This window comes from Siphateles boraxobius, unplaced genomic scaffold, assembly GCF_051911475.1.
Source record: "Siphateles boraxobius isolate OS27281-9 unplaced genomic scaffold, OSU_SipBor_1 41, whole genome shotgun sequence".
NCBI classification, from domain to species: Eukaryota; Metazoa; Chordata; class Actinopteri; order Cypriniformes; family Leuciscidae; genus Siphateles; species Siphateles boraxobius.
In genome coordinates, this window is record NW_027509042.1 from 14,554,087 (window position 1) to 14,569,826 (window position 15,740).

At 37.6% G+C, this 15,740-nt stretch overlaps 1 protein-coding gene across 3 annotated transcripts in view; it reads left to right on the forward strand.

The window, feature by feature from the left end:
- Nucleotides 1–15,034, forward strand: part of ddr2a (discoidin domain receptor tyrosine kinase 2a) — a 31,285-nt gene extending 16,251 nt beyond the window's left edge. The window contains exons 3-17 of one of the 3 annotated variants that reach the window (XM_077198506.1): nucleotides 2,519–2,621; nucleotides 2,949–3,180; nucleotides 4,568–4,715; nucleotides 6,064–6,166; nucleotides 8,796–8,979; nucleotides 9,216–9,456; nucleotides 9,555–9,620; nucleotides 10,000–10,136; nucleotides 11,026–11,248; nucleotides 11,339–11,565; nucleotides 11,707–11,834; nucleotides 12,222–12,419; nucleotides 12,657–12,891; nucleotides 13,139–13,288; nucleotides 14,704–15,034. In XM_077198506.1, coding sequence (XP_077054621.1) covers nucleotides 2,519–2,621; nucleotides 2,949–3,180; nucleotides 4,568–4,715; nucleotides 6,064–6,166; nucleotides 8,796–8,979; nucleotides 9,216–9,456; nucleotides 9,555–9,620; nucleotides 10,000–10,136; nucleotides 11,026–11,248; nucleotides 11,339–11,565; nucleotides 11,707–11,834; nucleotides 12,222–12,419; nucleotides 12,657–12,891; nucleotides 13,139–13,288; nucleotides 14,704–14,835 — 2,507 coding nt within the window. In that variant the 3' untranslated portion in view covers nucleotides 14,836–15,034. The remainder of the gene's footprint in view (nucleotides 1–2,518; nucleotides 2,622–2,948; nucleotides 3,181–4,567; nucleotides 4,716–6,063; nucleotides 6,167–8,795; nucleotides 8,980–9,215; nucleotides 9,457–9,554; nucleotides 9,621–9,999; nucleotides 10,137–11,025; nucleotides 11,249–11,338; nucleotides 11,566–11,706; nucleotides 11,835–12,221; nucleotides 12,420–12,656; nucleotides 12,892–13,138; nucleotides 13,289–14,703) is intronic. The other 2 variants (XM_077198507.1, XM_077198508.1) reach the window with 2 other exon arrangements.
- The last annotated feature ends 706 nt before the right edge of the window (nucleotides 15,035–15,740 follow it).

Genomic DNA, 15,740 nt, shown 5'->3' on the forward strand with positions numbered 1-15,740 from the left:
TGTTTAAAATTCCCAAAGACTGTAGTTATACCATCCTACTCTCTGCTTTTTTCCACTTAGTTATACTCTTATTTTTTTCTACTGTTAAAAAAAGAAAAGTTAAAATATAAGTACCTCCTCCAGCAGTTTACATGTGATTAAAATTATGTGTATGTTACTGTCACGTGTGTGTGTGTGTGTGTGTGTGTGTGTGTGTGTGTGTGTGTGTGTGTGTGTGTGTGTGTGTGTGTGTGTGTGTGTGTGTGTGTGTGTGTGTGCGCGCGCGCGCGTGCGTGTGTGTGTGTGTGTGCGTGCGTGCAAGGCTTTGGACCATGCAGTTAGACAGCAAACATGGTGGAACAAATGTGCCATTCACAAGGATTAGAGATGGAAAAAAAACGGTTGGCAGGAGGGGGAAATAAGCGCCACTCGGACCAATGAATTACTGCACAAGACCAGAGTGGCCCATGAGAGAAAGAGAGTGAAGAAAGACCAAAAGCGACAGTTTCTTCACGCAACATGAGTATTTTTCCACCTTTCTGAAGTGAGGAATATTTTTAGACTGAATATTTACTCCGTCTGATACTGAGGCTATAACCGTCCACTCCGGGAGAGTAGAAAAACAGAGACTAAATTAATTCACAGTGCGGTGAAATTATGAACGGAACAAACTTTCTTTCCAAATCTTATTTTATTTATCCATTAATCTTTCTGTTAATTTAATCATTGAGAATACACTGTGTTATGTTCATATATTTGCGTATTATTTTATTACCTTGCCGTGTTTTTTCTTATTGTGACCTTGTGAGATCATCTGTTAACACATAGCTGGCCCTGAGTCTGCAGCCGAACAGTATTTGAAAGACATTTTATCTATGTGAAACTCTTGTGTCAATCGTCTAACACTGCTTTGCCTGCGTTCACAAAGCTATGATGAAAACTCTGCCCTGAATTACAAATGCACATCCTCTTTCTCTTTTTGTGAGTGAATATTTAAGCTGAGTTATACAGCTAAAATTATTCAACTTATGAAAAAATATTATTTCTATTATATGTTTTGTAATATAAAAACGATGTATGGTGTATATACAGTGTATATAATATATATGTGTGTGTGTGTTAGTGTAAGAGCTAAATGATACAACTAAAATTATGTAATTTATGAAATTTGGGGGAAAAAATAATATAACATAATATGATAAAATAATAAAGTATATTAATTAATATTATTTTACATAGATACAAAGTTTTTTTCAATCAGAGTTTAAACCAGTCATTGTTGCCAAGTAAAATATATCATTTAAATGTATAATTTAATTAATTAATTAATTATATATATATATATATATATATATATATATATATATAAGAAATTACCTACATATATGTTTAATAAACATTTAACAAACATTTGAATACATTAAAAATAACATTTATTGTAATAAAATATACACAAAATATACACAATATAAAATATATCTTAATTTCATACTCCCTGAAAAATGTAATACATTGTTAGTATTCTCTTATTGCCCAGTCTTAGCATGTTGAAGTATATATGCCTGTTTTTGAGCATGAGTGCATATGTGTGTTAAAGAAAGAGAGAGTGATGGGGGAGGAGGATGCCGTTATGTTACATCTGGAAGAGCTTTTTGTTGGGGGATTCAGCTCGTTTTGGATTATATCAGCTTGTCATTGCCAAAACCAAGCCTCTGAGGTTTCCCCCATCTTGACTTTTAAGCAAACATTAGGAGGAGAGACAGAAAAAAAAAATGAAAAGAGAGACAAAAAGTCCTTCACCAATATCCTTGCTATTGCTGGCAGGATCACAAAGCCTATTTTGTTGAGATGGAGGGGCCACTTGGAATAGGAGTGTCCTTGTACACTTTGTTTTTTACATGTCCGGATCTTCACACAGACACTCAGAGAGATATTATGAGAGATTAAGATTTATATATCCTTTCTTGCTCTGCAGTATTATGTGATTTTGCGCTTGTTCAGCTTTTCACTTTTTTTCACTTTTTTTCAACCAATCATCCACTGTTGCCAAGTACTGTAGATTCAAAATAAAATGTAAAATACAGTAATAAAATAATTTACATGCTTTACATGCTATGTTTGAACACGATATTTATGAATATGAATCAATATGAAATATTTGATATTTTTATCATTTATAATGACGATATGTTGTAATAAAAGCATTTTTCTGTACATATTTTGTTACTAAAACGTCATAATCTCAACATCATAAACCCTTTGCATTTCTGTCTATTTCTCTCATGGAGTGAATCAATCTGTAATATGAAATATTATTCATAAAATTCAGGTGCTAAGAATGTTTGTTTTAGTAACTATCAATTCTCTACTGTTAATGTAGGCAATTGAAACGCGTAGAAAATAGGAATAAAAAAATGCTATATAAAAGTTATGTGTGAATATTAAGTATTGTCTGCATGCTTATGAGTTGTGACTTTACGGTGTTATTTGCATATTTGCATAGTTGATGGGCAAATAAACACTAACTACATTTTTACAGGTGTGTGTCGGTCCCCGTTAGGAATGTCCAGAGGCCAGATCTTAGATGAAGACATCTCAGCTTCCAGTCAGTGGTCTGACTCCACAGCAGCAAAGTATGGCAGGTATGAACACACACACACACACAGACACACACACACACACACACACACACACACACACCGTGTTTTCCATGAGTTGTAGTGCAGGTTATCTTGGTGGGAGCAAACCACATCTGGGGAACTGTAGATGGCCTCCTCTTAGCCTCACTAAAATGATGTAATTATGCTTTCTCCATATTGCTTCTGATTTGAAGTGTTCCCAACACATTCCCCTTCGCCCAAAATGAACCATTTTAGACTGATTTATGATGCAGTCCAGAGACCAAAGAAAGACTCAAAGAGATTGCTGTAAATGAAACCGATGTTTAGGCATATTTTTCTGTGTCTTAGGCTGGACTGTGAGGAAGGAGATGGTGCATGGTGCCCTGAGATAGCAGGAGACCCCGAGAATATGAACGAGTTCCTGCAGATTGACCTCCGTTCTCTGCACTTCATCACTCTGGTGGGCACTCAGGGACGTCACGCAGGGGGCATTGGTAATGAGTTTGCCCAGACATACAAGATCAAATATAGCCGGGATGGCAGCCGCTGGATCTCCTGGCGCAACAGGCAGGGCAAAGAGGTACGTACTGATACACTGATCGGGGTTTAAAATCTGCTGCAGTCGTTGGAAACAGTCTTTAAGTATTTTCAGCCGTTAAGTGTGTCGCCGGCATTATTCAGCTGATAACATATTACTGTTAATATATTATTATATTATATTACAAAATAAATGATTAATATTTCAAATAAATGCTGTTGTTTTGAACTTTCTATTCATCAATCAATCCTGAAAAAAATGTCATGGCTCTGCTCTTAACATTGATAAAAAAAAAAAAATGTTTATTGTGCACCAGATCAGCAAAATACAATGATTTCTGAAGGATCATGTGACACTGAAGACTGGTGTAATAGCAATTACTAGTATTATATTATATTATTATAATGTTATATTACATTATTAAAAATATACATAACTCATATAAGTCACATCTGAATGTGATGTAATATGTCAGTAGATATTGCGATGTTGCTGTCAAAAACAACATGGCCAAAAGTATGTGGGCACCACTCAACATGATTGACTTTTTCTGCTACACCTATTACTGAATTCTGACTTGTAATGCTGCCTGAATCACAATCAAACCATGTTGGTTCGTTGGTCAGAGGAGAACTGGCCCCCCGACTGAGCCTAGTTTCTCCCAAGGTTTTTTTCTCCATTCTGTCACCTGATGGAGTTCGGGTTCCTTGCCTCTGTCGCCTCTAGCTTGCCTAGTTGGGGGCACTTAATATCCAACAATATTATTGATCTGACTGTACGGACGCTATTGAATGAGAACTGAGCTGGATGATGCCATATTGTTTTGCAGAACTGCTTTATAGATGAAATTAACTAATTTAATAATTGATGATCTTTACAACAGAACTGAATCAATACTGAACCGACATTAACTGAACAATAGCTGTAATGCATCATTTTCCTGTTATCACGGTAAAGCTGCTTTGAAACAATCTGTTTTGTACAAAGCACTATAAATAAAGGTGACTTGACTTGACTTGACTAACATGTGCGTAAAATCAAGCACCCAGTACAATGAATCTCCGTAGACCCCTTTTCAGGATGGGATGTAACTTTCCTGTTCCAGTACCACTGTACTCAGTGAAGTCCATAAAGTAAAGGTTTTCTGTATCTAGTGTGGAGACCTGAACCAAATGAGAAGCGTCAGCTGTGAGCCAGTCCCTGTCGCCTAACATCTGTACCTGACCTCACTGATACATTCGTGTCTGAATGAGAGCAAAGCTGTCCCAGAAGTGCAACTATTAGGGAGGACCAGCTCCCTATTAATGCTCATGATTATTAAATTAAATGTTAAACAAGCAATTTGCTTTCGTCCACATTTTGGCCATGTGTACTGTATGTGACTAGAACGTCACTGGAAAATCTAAATGTAAGTCTTTCTGTTGTGAAGGTTATTGAGGGGAACAGGAATGCATATGACATTGTGCTGAAGGACATGGAGCCACCCATCATTGCACGTTTTGTCCGCTTCATGCCTGTCATCGACCACTCAATGAACGTTTGCATGCGTGTGGAACTGTATGGCTGTGAGTGGCTGGGTAAGTCTGACAAGTGTTGAACTTAAAGTGAGTTAAATGCTTCAAATAATTTTGTTTTTGTCTAAAGGTTAGTCAAAATTAACAAGATTATGAACGAACGACAAGGCCCAAGACAGCAACATAGTGTTGACCCAGATCTGGATTCCACGTGTCCCAGATGTGGGCCGGATCTGGGCCGGCACTATGTTGCTGTCTGGGGAAGAACAAAAAATGAACAAATCGTACACAAGACTGATTACATACAGTAAAAGCAATAGTTACTAGTTAGTCACCAGCAGCACATCAGGTCCAGAAAAAACAATGACACTCAAAACTGTCCTGACAAAAATAGCATATCTTGGTTCTGTGAAACAGAGCAATCCAATGTTACTCACGTATGGATTAAAAATAACGCAACCTCAGAGTCTGTTTTCAGCCCTTCCTGCTTAGGTCTCTCCAGCGGTGGAAAGCTTCTCCTTCTTAACCCGGGTCCTAAAACTCTTGCCTGATAATAACCCTTCTTTTTCCAATGATATTCCTCTGACCTTTTCTCTTTTGTAATGTATCTCAGCCCATCTCTCTATCTAGTCTTTCTTCAAATCTCCTTCTTGCTCATTCTCTCCTCTCTCATCATGAGTGGACACGCCCTCTATTGCTGATTGGCTGATTGAAGTGTGTTGTGGTGCTGATTTCTCAGAAATCGCTTTGTACTTTTGAGGACGCAGTTTAATTAAAGGCCCATGAAATTGCGTGATGCGGTTTTCTGTCCTGTGTTGATGTATATCTTAATGAAATTGGAAGTTTGGGTGGGGCAACATGAGTCAGCCATCAATTTTTCTGGAAGAGAACGACTGTAAATTTAAAATATTAAATCTGTTAAAAATGAATTTAGGCAACATTTATGAGCGCAATAGCATACAGATGGCCTCAAAGCTAACACATTTACATTTATGCATGTCACATGGTATTTAGATTACTAAAATGTTATTCACACCAAGAAGAAAAGAAATTTTCACTGAAAGGTGAATGGTTCTTCTGTGGCATCACTGTGAAAGCCCAATTTTGGAACCTATATTTGTAAGAGTGTATATGATATTGATGAGGAACTCTCTCTCTCTCTCTCTCTCTCTCTCTCTCTCTCTCTCTCTCTCTCTCTCTGACATTAGATTTGCAGTGATTTGTTAAATTCTGTCATGGAAATTGTTAATGCAAATTAGATTTTTATCATTTTGCAATGACAACTTTAATGTCCTTTAGTGGGATGAATCAGCATTATCATCATAGCACAGAGCCTCCTTGAACGTTTCCATTATTGGACACCTGACAAAAGAAAAATGAGTTGACAATGTTCTCCTGTGGTTGTTTCTAGATGGCTTGGTTTCATATAATGCTCCACTTGGCCAGCAGATGACTCTCAATGGACAGTATATTTATCTCAATGACTCTGTGTATGATGGAGCCATGAGTTACAGGTCAGTACACTTTTCACAAGCTTGAGAATAAATGAGGAAGATACTGGATACTCCTAAACAGATTATCCTTTAGAGAAGTTTGAGTGTATAGTAAAATTAGCTTAGCTTTAAATGACAATATATCTCCGCTGACGACTAATTCAGTATCAGTACGGTTTGAATTGACCTGTTTACCTGATGCCTGCTGCCACATGGAAAATTTGATCGGTTTTAACCGAATCAGTTACACAATACAGGCTGACTGCTGGCCTGTTATTGCTTGGTTGCTATGACGACATCAAGGCGCCAGGCTTAGGACCAGAGAGAGTCACAGTGGTTTCACAATGTTCACAGGAGAAATTGACTCATTGCTCCCTGAACAATACCTTCCATGACACAGTGCAAAGTCTGTTTACCTTCTTGTGTGGGTAGGACAGAGCTGCCAGAAAACCCCTAAGTAGAAATCCACACATTCATAGTCATTAAATTATGTCAAGAACGACAAATGTCATTGCTCGGACAAATTAAGATAAAGGCTTATATATTGCCGCCATCTAGTGGTGAAATTATATAAACAGAGCATAATATACTGAAATATTCCAACATCCATCACACAATTTTAGCAATAAAAGCAATCTGAAAGAGACCTGTAACTTTTTTGGGTTAAAAATTATCCAAAATAAATTTTTGAGCAAGTACATAACCAGCCAGTGTTCAAAACTATCCGCTTGCCTTTGCTCGATTCAAAACGGTAAGCTTGTAATAATGTTTTTAATTCCAGTGGTACTATTGGATTTCCGCGGGAAAATCGAGAATGTCTTTGCATCATTACATCACATCTGTTCACATTAAAAAGGTGTCTCGGCTAGTAGGCTATATTGCGTGTGAGGATGTTGGAGGTGGAGATTTATAGCCTTTTCTCACAGCACTTGATATAATTACACTTATCAATTTGATGGTGGATCCAGAAAGGTTCAAACGACAATCACCTGTGACAACTGGAGATTCACCTGTTGTAAAATGCAAAAAGACTTCGTTCGGACTTCGGAGTGGCTAACGTTACAGAAAAAAAGAGACTGCAACTGGGCCCATGCAAAAACAAGGATAATATCGGAAGGGCATTAAATGTAGTCACGGAATGCTGAAGTTGTTTACATTAACAATTTGAGAACAAAGTATCTTTTGCACGGTTTGATGTGAAATGATAAGCGATCATTGGATTTAATCAGCGCGATTTACTGCTATGCTTTTTTTCCCTTAGTTGGTCAGAACAAAAGTGGATGTTACTTACTTATACAGATGAAATTTTTTAAGGTGAAAATTCTTACAGTATGTTGGTCATACTTCCAAAAAGTAGAATCTGTGATTCCGAATGACAGTATTCACACCGGCGCAGTGACTGACAGCCGAACATTCTCCTCAAAACATTGGATTTATCCGTGCTGTGCCGTGCCGAGGCACAACCCACTTAAAGTTGATAATTCCGCGAATAACAGCAATTGCAGATTTTGAACAGAGATGGCGACAAAGAGGTAAAAACTACGGACTGCAACTTTAATGCAGCCCTGTTGAATAAAAAAAGTAATATTTTTGAATGGCTTACTGACCTCAAACTTTTGAGCAGTAGTATTATATATCGGTGTTGCTGTCGCTGTTTGGATTTAAAACGGCAAATGCTTAAGAGTCTGTGATTGGATTATTATTGCAGTGATTATCGGTTTCTAGCATGTTAACAGTTCTGACAGTAATTGATGTAATGTGTAGCTTTTCATGAGCCTTGAAATCTAGACGCACCCTAGCGGCAGCAAAAATTATTTTGCAGAAAGGGTGGTCTAGCAACTCTCCATAGACTTTTGAGCTGGAAAAACCAAACTCTGGTCAGGCCAATCACATCGTGTATAGAGTTGGTGGGCGGGCTTAACATAATGACGGCATAGTTGTGACGTTTCCGCGCATAGTTCTGCGTGATTTCCCTGCTACTTGAAAACAAAGAAGATGCTGCTGGGGAACAGCGGTCTTTCGAATCGGCTTTGGCCGCGACTCTGGATGACTTGGAGTTAAGAGAACGTCACTTAAGTCATTCTTAAAAAAGGAAGATGTGTTCGGAGTTTTGAAGACTGGATACGGCAAAAGTTTAAAATATCAACTAGCTCCACTGGTGGAAAAACGCATGGGACTCACTCAGCCACAGCCGTCCGTTGCTCTGGTTGGTTGTAGCGCTGTCCTATTGCGTGCAGAGGGAATTTGAAAGACAACCGTTTATCCCGCCCCTCGGATTGAGGTATGCCTATTGTGAGTTCCCAGACCTAACATCTTGATAGGTCTGGCTTGCTTTTCATTTCTTTAACAACAATTTAGGAAGACACATCATGGCCATATTCATCAGGCTCAAATTGTGAAAGAATGGTTGGGAGGGAGCATAAAGACTAATTTTCACACATGAATTGGCACCTCTGAGTCCAGTCTTAAATTAATTGAAAGTCATTGAAAGTCTTTAGGATGTGCTGGAATAGACTTCACAGAGTGCTTGACTCTTGCATCGTCAGTACAAGATCTGACCAAAAATTTATGCACCTCTTGATGAAAATAACATCACAATATTTATAAATACACACTAAAACATACATTCTGTGTTTATTCTCCCCTGTAGTATGACAGAAGGACTTGGACAACTGACGGATGGCATGTGTGGTCTTGATGACTTCACACACAGTCACGTATACAACGTATGGCCTGGTTATGACTATGTCGGCTGGACCAACGAGAGCTTTCCCAATGGTTATGTTGAGATCATGTTTGAGTTTGACCGAACCCGCAACTTCACCACCATGAAGGTATAAAGTCTGTCATGTACACTGCTGATTCTTTCCTCTTCTGCCATATGAACTTTCTAGGAAAGCAAGCATAAGAGGGTGTTATTAAAGGTGCAATCTATGTAATTGCTGAAACTTAACTAGAATTAAGCTTATTGTAAAGATTAAAGGTTTAAATTACCCAACTCTTTCTAAATTACACCCATAATAATGCTTTTGTATTCATTCTATCTCCCTTTTAATCCATATTGATTCAGGTGCACTGTAACAACATGTTCTCCCAAAGGGTAAAGACCTTTCAGAAGGTGATGTGTTATTTCCGCTCAGAGTCAGACTGGGAGGCCACACCTATATCATTCAGCCCTGTGATGGATGATGTCAATCCCAGTGCCCGCTTCGTCACCGTCTCACTCTACAATCACATGGCCAGTGCTATTAAGTGCCAGTACTACTTTTCTGACATCTGGATGATGTTCAGTGAAATCACCTTCCAGTCAGGTTAGTAAATGACCATCCAAAGACATCGACCCTGTTAAAAATTGTTTTGTAATGGCGCAGTCATTGGATAAATGACTGTTTTAACTCCCTGATTTCAGATACAGCCATGTACAACACAACTCTGGCTCCCCCGAAGCCCGGTACTCCCACCAGTAATCAACCAGGTCAGATTTTCCACTGATGTTGAGTCATATGTTGAGAACTAGCAGTTTCTATCAGGGAAATGCACAGACATTTTGAGGGGTAGTGGCCCAAACCAAAGCAGGGCACTGAGGGAAGATCGCTTGGTCGAAATCACGTTTACCTGTTGATTTGGGGGTTCATCCAGTCAAGAGGGGAACCTCAGCCAATGAGGGCACAGGGCAGTGGGACAGTGGCTCTAGCCACCGGGCCTCCCTCCTGTGCACGTCCCTGAGTTATGTGCCATTTGGATGAACTTCATTCATCTTTTCATCAATAATAATATAAGTTTTAATTTATATAGCACCTTTACATAGCTCAAGGACACTTTACAGGTTCTTTTTCTCTTTACCTCTTTCCTAGAGGTTGACCCTACCCACAAAGTAGATGACAGCAACACCCGGATCCTGATTGGGTGCTTGGTCGCCATCATCTTCATCTTAGTGGCCATTATTGTTATCATACTATGGAGACAAGTGTGGCAAAAGATGCTTGAAAAGGTGAGATAAATTGATTTAATATTTAAACCATGTAGATTATTTTATGTATTTGTGACAAGCAGAAATTTGCATAGCTTTAAAATGTGATTAAATAGACTTCTATGACCTACACTACTACCTTTTAAAAGTTTGGAGTCATTGAATGAATGAACACACAAAATATTTATTTTTCCAAATAAATGCTGTTTAAATGCTGATTTTCAGCTTTCTATTCATCAAAAGAATTCAGAAAAAAGAACCACAGTTTTCACAAAAATAATCATTGATTATAAAAAAAAAATCTTTAGCACAAATCAGCATATTTCAATGATTTCTGAAGGATCGTGTGACACCGAATGGCTGCTTAAAATGTAGCTTTGTCATCCCACCAATAAATTGTACTTTAAAATATATTCAAATAGAAAAGAGATCTATATAGAAATTAGTATTAGTGAATAGTAATAAAATTACACAATATTATTGCTTTACTGTATTTTTAATCAAATAAATGCAGCCTTGGTGAGCAAAAGATACCTCTTTAAAAACATTTCTGAGCCCAAACTTTTGAGCAGTACCGTGAGTGTCCAATTATGTCTAATTATGTGTACAAGTCTGATTTTAAATTATGTCTTTGTCACTATTCCCATGTGAACTACTTGCATACAAAACTTCAATTCTGCACCAGACCTTAATGTAATAAACAAGGATTATGATTATGACAAACTGTTATTGTAGTCTTACTGCATGGCCTCTGAAACAGAGTGATGCTATTTTCCAGTGTTTATATGAATGAAAAAAGGCATGCGTAAGTGGATTGTGTATATGATTTCATAGATGCATAATGCATCAACCTACTAGTAAATATTTTAGACTTTTCTTAGCATTCTTCACTAAACATCCTTCATTCCAGGTTTCTCGGAGGATGCTGGACGATGAACTAACTGCTAGTCTGTCAATACAGAGTGAGACCTTCACCTATAACAACAACAACAACAACAGCCCCTCCTCAGTGTCCAGCGAGCAGGAGTCCAACTCCACCTATGAGCGCATCTTCCCTCTGGGACCCGACTACCAAGAGCCCTCCCGTCTGGTCCGCAAACTGCCGGAGTTTTCCCAAACATCCGAGGATACCGGTGAGTTCCAGAAGTGATATTTGGAATATGTAAGGGGGGTGGGGGAGGGAGGCATAGCATATATACATATATATGTGTATTTTTCTGCAGCATCAACAAGTACAGCTTCCAAGTCTCCTCCAGTGAGTGTGCAAGAGGGTGTCCCACATTATGCAGAGGCTGACATAGTCAACCTGCAGGGTGTGACAGGGGGAAACACCTATGCTGTGCCCGCCCTCACCATGGACCTGCTGTCAGGGAAGGATGTCGCTGTGGAGGAATTTCCTCGGAAACTGCTTACCTTTAAAGAAAAGCTGGGAGAAGGGCAGTTTGGAGAGGTCAGTTCTGTATATTTTCGAAAGAACGATTTACTTTCATTTTAATGTGTGCTTTCTAAATAAAAGTATTAATTTCTTTTAAATAATCATTAAATGATATCTGAATATACTAAATGGTTGTTTTTGCTGTTGTGTTGCCAGGTGCATTTGTGTGAAGCAGAAGGCATGCAAGATTTCATGGATGAGGACTTCTCATTCGATGTCATTGAAAACCAAACAGTGCTTGTAGCTGTTAAGATGCTTCGAGCGGATGCCAATAAAAACGCTAGGTTTGCATGCCCAAATGTCACAATCATGACTCCCATAAAATAAAGCAAAACACTGACACTACATCCTAATGAACATCAAATGCATGCAAAAACCAAAATACAAAAGCCGTGACAGTGCTTACACCAACTTTAATATTATGAGCAAAATGTAAAAGAAATACTACACACAAAAATGACAATTCTGTCGTTGTTTCACCTCCATATGCTGTTATTAGTTTTATGACAGAAAATATTTATTGTTTTTGTTCCATACATGAAAAAAAATAATTTTCATTTTTCGGTTAACTGGTCGTTTAATTTTCATTGATCCATCCCTCCATCTGTAACATCTAAAATAAACACACGCCTGCCAAATTGCCATATGCTCTTTTTCACAATACCTTACAGGAATGATTTCTTGAAGGAGATAAAGATCATGTCACGATTGAAAGACCCCAACATCATCAGGCTGCTGGCAGTGTGTATGAGCTCTGACCCTCTGTGTATGATCACCGAATACATGGAGAACGGAGACCTTAATCAGTTCCTGTCTCGCCATGAGCCTGAGGGCATGATCGCTCTCCTCAGCAACGCTCCAACAGTCAGGTTGATACCAAATCTTTTTAAACATTTACATTTAAGTATATAAATGGCAATTGGAAGTGCAATTACAGTGGTGGACTGGGACTTTAAAATCCCAATGAAAAATGAACACATCATTACAAAGGAAGTGTAAGGAATTGCAGAAATAGAGTCAACAAGCGACTTTTCATTGCTAAATTTAATTTTAAGGAGTGATCTTGACCAGGTTATGACTCATATTCTATGTTTTTACTGTCTCAGCTACAGTAACCTGCACCACATGACCACACAGATCGCTTCAGGCATGAAGTATCTATCTTCACTAAACTTTGTCCATCGGGACTTGGCCACCCGCAACTGCCTTGTAGGGAAGAACTACACCATCAAGATTGCAGACTTCGGAATGAGTAGGAACCTGTATAGTGGAGACTACTACCGTATCCAGGGAAGAGCGGTGCTGCCCATCCGATGGATGTCCTGGGAGAGCATTCTTCTGGTCAGACACACACACACACACACACACACACACACACACACACACACACACACACACACACACACACACACACACACACACACACACACACACACACACACACACACACACACTTGACAAAGGAAATAAGTGTTGTATTTTTTGGCTGCAAAAAAAAATCTAGTGACTTATTTTTCATACATGCTGTATGTTAAACAGATTCTATGTCTATAAAAGTCTGACACGGGATGATTTTTGTCCTTTACAGGGGAAATTCACCACATCCAGTGATGTGTGGGCTTTTGGCGTGACACTTTGGGAGATGCTTACCTTCTGCAAAGAGCAGCCCTACTCGCAGCTTTCAGATGAGCAGGTCATTGAAAACACAGGGGAGTTCTTTCGGGATCAAAGGAGACAGGTAAAAGGATGCTTAAAGTGATAGTTCACCCAAAAATTCTGTCATCATTTACTCATCTTCTTGTCGTTCCAAATAGGCCTGCCACATTTTTTATTAATCCTCTGATCATGATTGGGTTTTTCTTTTTTTCACATTTTGCCAAATAATATTGAAAAAACTGTACATAAAGATAGTCAAAGGTTTTCCTTCATATGGAATGCAGGTTTGTGTGTTTAATCAGTCCTCCTCTTCTATTTCGCCAACTTTAACAATAAACAAACACACTTGAACACAGGAGCACACAGGAGAAACACAACCACATTGTACAGCGACAAGAACGGACAAAGAATAACTCAAACAGAGGACTATATATACACACAAGTTGACTGAGGGAGAAAACGAGAGAGGTCGGGCTAATCAATCAAACAATGGGTAACTATGACAACAAATAAGAAGCGGGGACAAACAAAGGCACACGGAAAACAAGAAAGTACAAACATAAACCTAATAATTACTGTATATTATATTATATTATATTATATTATATTAATTTTCATAGCATTCAAGTAAACACATGGGCCTATTTTATTATATTTTATATTATTATAGACAATTCCAAGTAAAACAATAATGTATTAGGAATACACTGTAAGTGACATGAACAAAACAGAATTAAATCGTTAATTTCAATTATCTGTATGACAATTAATCATCATAACAAAATTCATGATCGTGACAGGCCTAGTTCCAAACTCTTAAGACTTTGGTTTAGCTTTTAAACAAATAATATGATATTTTTAATAAAACATTAGAGGTTTCTATCTAGGGTCGGAGTGTCGCCCATTTTCATCCCAGGATTTTAATGCCCAAGACTAACCCCAACAAGACACCCCCTTATTTTTTACTCATATAGTTCAACTTGAATATACTGAATAAATAGCATACCAAACTATATTTGCATACAAAAGCAAACATTCAACAATTAAATGCATTAATATGCATTGCTGAAAAATACTCCACATACACATTAAAAAGTCAAATAAATTCAATTGAATATCAGACAGCACAGCATGCTGACCATGCTCATCTATAAAATGTCATGTTACACCACTTTTTTTTAAAAACATTGACGGATAATTCATTCCCCTTTATTCATATGGATTTGTTTTACGATGCCTGAGTTTTGGTTACCTAGACCTTTCAGTGAGGGAACAGAAATCTCTCATGTTTCATAAAAAAATATCTTAATTTGTATTTTGAAGAGTAACCAAAGTCGTATGGGTTTAGAAGGACATGAGGATGAGTAAATGATTACAGAATTTTTATTTTTAGGTGAACTAACCCTTTAATTGATATTATGGAGAGGTGTATGAGATTAAACTGATCCTATTAATCTAAACCACGTCTAATAGTTCTGAGTATTTTCTTATCCTCAGATATACCTGCCCCAGCCGCCAATGTGTCCGGACCCCGTCTACAAGCTCATGTTGAGCTGCTGGCACAGGAACACCAAAGAGCGTCCATCTTTCCAGGAGATTCATCACACACTACTGGAGTGCAAGCCGTAGTGTCCACTTACGTGCCAACCTTGGCACTCCCAGAGACATTTCAGTTCGCCCACAGGACTCCAGTCAACTACACACCACAACACGCACTTGTACATTCCCATATATATAGGAAGTTCATCAGAATCTATCATTTTTTCTGTAGCTATTTTCACTGTGAGTGTGCAAAGGCAAACTGAAATATATATATATATATATATATATATATATATATATATATATATATATATATATATATATATATATATATATATATATATATATATATATATATATATATATATATATATATATATATATATATATATTGTGTGATTGAACTATACGCCCCCTAACTAAGTGCCTGCGGTTGGCATACAATACCTGGGCAGCACTAGGCTAAAGAAAATGTAGCAATGAATTTAGGCACCTTTAACACAGAAGAATTGGATTTTACACACTGTGTCTTCAAATAACTTTATTCTAACTGAAATATATATAAAATATCTTTTTTCTGAATAGAAAGAGACGTTAAAACATGGTATTGTCTACTAATGGGCCTTTTATTATTTCCAATTTAATGTTGTTTTCAGTATTTGGAGGCCGAAGACAGCTTGAATGTAAATAAGAATCATTAATTGACATTCAGACTCACCTTTGGTTTTTATCTTGATGTCACTTGAGGTTTGTGTACACATGTTCATCTCATTTATTGAAAAAGCTGAAGTATTTAGTTAATTTGCATATTTAATTGTTTTCTCTGTAGTAAACTGCAAAGACAACTTTCAACTAAGTGGAGACACATAAAGTTTATGTGCTTGCCACAGAATTCAAAATCAGAAAAAAATCAATTCAAATTGTAATGTAAAATGTATAGTTATCCTGCAACTACCTATATATGTGTTTATATTTAAGTGTACTGCTTTACA